Here is a 1,607-nt window from a genome sequence, read left to right on the forward strand (position 1 = left end):
ACAATTTAGGCATTTCAATTGGGGAACTCCATAAATGAGCATAAATGACATTTGAATTGATGACATCATATTATTCTCTGGTGAAGTTGACATATTATACGTTATAAAGTTTGACAGTTTTAGATTATTTCCCCACCCTTCAAGGTATTCTTCTGTCTTTTGTCCACATGTATTTTGTTGTTTGAGTCACTAGTTTCTCAACGTTTGGTCCTGGGTCCCACCAGGGGTCCAAATGGACCTTACAGGTCTCTTACATTAACACTAAGGATTTCACTGTGTAGGTTTGGTTCTGCAGTCTGTTCATTTAACTGAGACAACAGTTTTGATATGCATTAGACCACAGACTCCCATTTGATCGCATCAAATGAGAGCTTACAAATGGTTGCATTTGTATGCTCTCAGAGCTATAGACCCATTAAGGACAGCCCTGGTGGTCCCCTGACCTGACGTTGAGAAAACATCCAATTAAATTAAATTAAATTACATTGTATTATAATAAAGCCAAACAAGTTGTCTCAAGACACTTTGCATAATAGAGCACAGACTTGACATTGTCCCACCCTAAGCAAGCAGGTTTGTGTGACGGTAGTAACAGGAAAACTCCCCCTTGGAGAGATTGAAAGAGGAGAGACAGAGAGAGATACAAGAAAAAGAATCAACAACAGCACATCCTTTTCGCGATGTCTTTCGAGTGGCCGTGGCAGTTCAGCTTCCCCCCGTTCTTCACGCTGCAGCCCAACGCCGACACCAGACGCAAGCAGCTGGCCGCCTGGTGCTCCCTGGTGCTGTCCTACTGCCGCCACCACCGCGTCCACACCCTGGACCTCCTGGAGGAGGAGGTGGCCCGGGAGGCCCAGGAGGAGAAGAACCCGCCGCTGTTCCGGAACAGGAAGATCGACCGGAGGCTCCCGACGGAGGCCGTCCGCGTCGTGCTGGAGGAGCTGCGGAGGAAGGGCAACGCGGAGTGGCTGGACAAGGACAAGTCCCGCTGCCTGGTGATGTGGCGGCGGCCGGCCGAGTGGGCCAAGCTCATGCACCAGTGGGTGTGCCGGAGCGGCCTGGCCGACTGCGTGTTCACGCTCTACGACCTGGCCCACGGCGAGCAGTCGGCGGGCGAGGAGTTCCACGGCCTGGAGGAACGCACGCTGCTGCGCACGCTGCAGGCCCTGGAGGCGCAGGGCAAGGCGGAGGTCATCGCCATGGACGACCTGAAGGGGGTCAAGTTCTTCTGAGACCGAGAGTCACCTTGATAAGCACTTGGAAATGTGGGAGTCTAGACGCTGCGTTTAGTTGGTTCCACAGATAAATGTTGTGAAAATATCTTGAGCTTGTAGACTGGCTATTTTCAAAACGTTTGACAATTTAGCCAGAGTTTGGTCAGTTTTTATAGTATAGTTTGTTGATTACTTTTGATCAGTATATATTTCTTTTTTCTTGGGCTCAGGGCACCCCTGTAAATAACATTTTCATCCACGGCACCCCTGAACTAGAAAGAATTCTAGTTACTGTATGTCGTTGTTACTTTACAGTTCCTTACATTGGAGGAGCTGGTTGGCCAATGATCCGTGGGTCGGCGGTTCTTTGGGCAAGACACTGAACCCCTAGTT

At 49.7% G+C, this 1,607-nt stretch overlaps 1 protein-coding gene across 1 annotated transcript; it reads left to right on the plus strand.

Annotated features, from left to right (window-relative positions):
- Positions 1-680: 680 nt before the first annotated feature.
- LOC308284909 (vacuolar protein-sorting-associated protein 25-like) lies at positions 681-1,232 on the plus strand (the record flags this gene model as incomplete). The annotated part of the gene is made up of 1 exon (XM_080725634.1): positions 681-1,232. The coding sequence occupies one exon, from the start codon at positions 681-683 to the stop codon at positions 1,230-1,232; it is 552 nt and encodes a 183-aa protein (XP_080581760.1).
- Positions 1,233-1,607: the final 375 nt, after the last annotated feature.

The sequence above is a fragment of the Nannobrachium achirus genome, assembly GCF_963921795.1.
Source record: "Nannobrachium achirus genome assembly, chromosome: 1".
NCBI lineage: Eukaryota > Metazoa > Chordata > Actinopteri > Myctophiformes > Myctophidae > Nannobrachium > Nannobrachium achirus.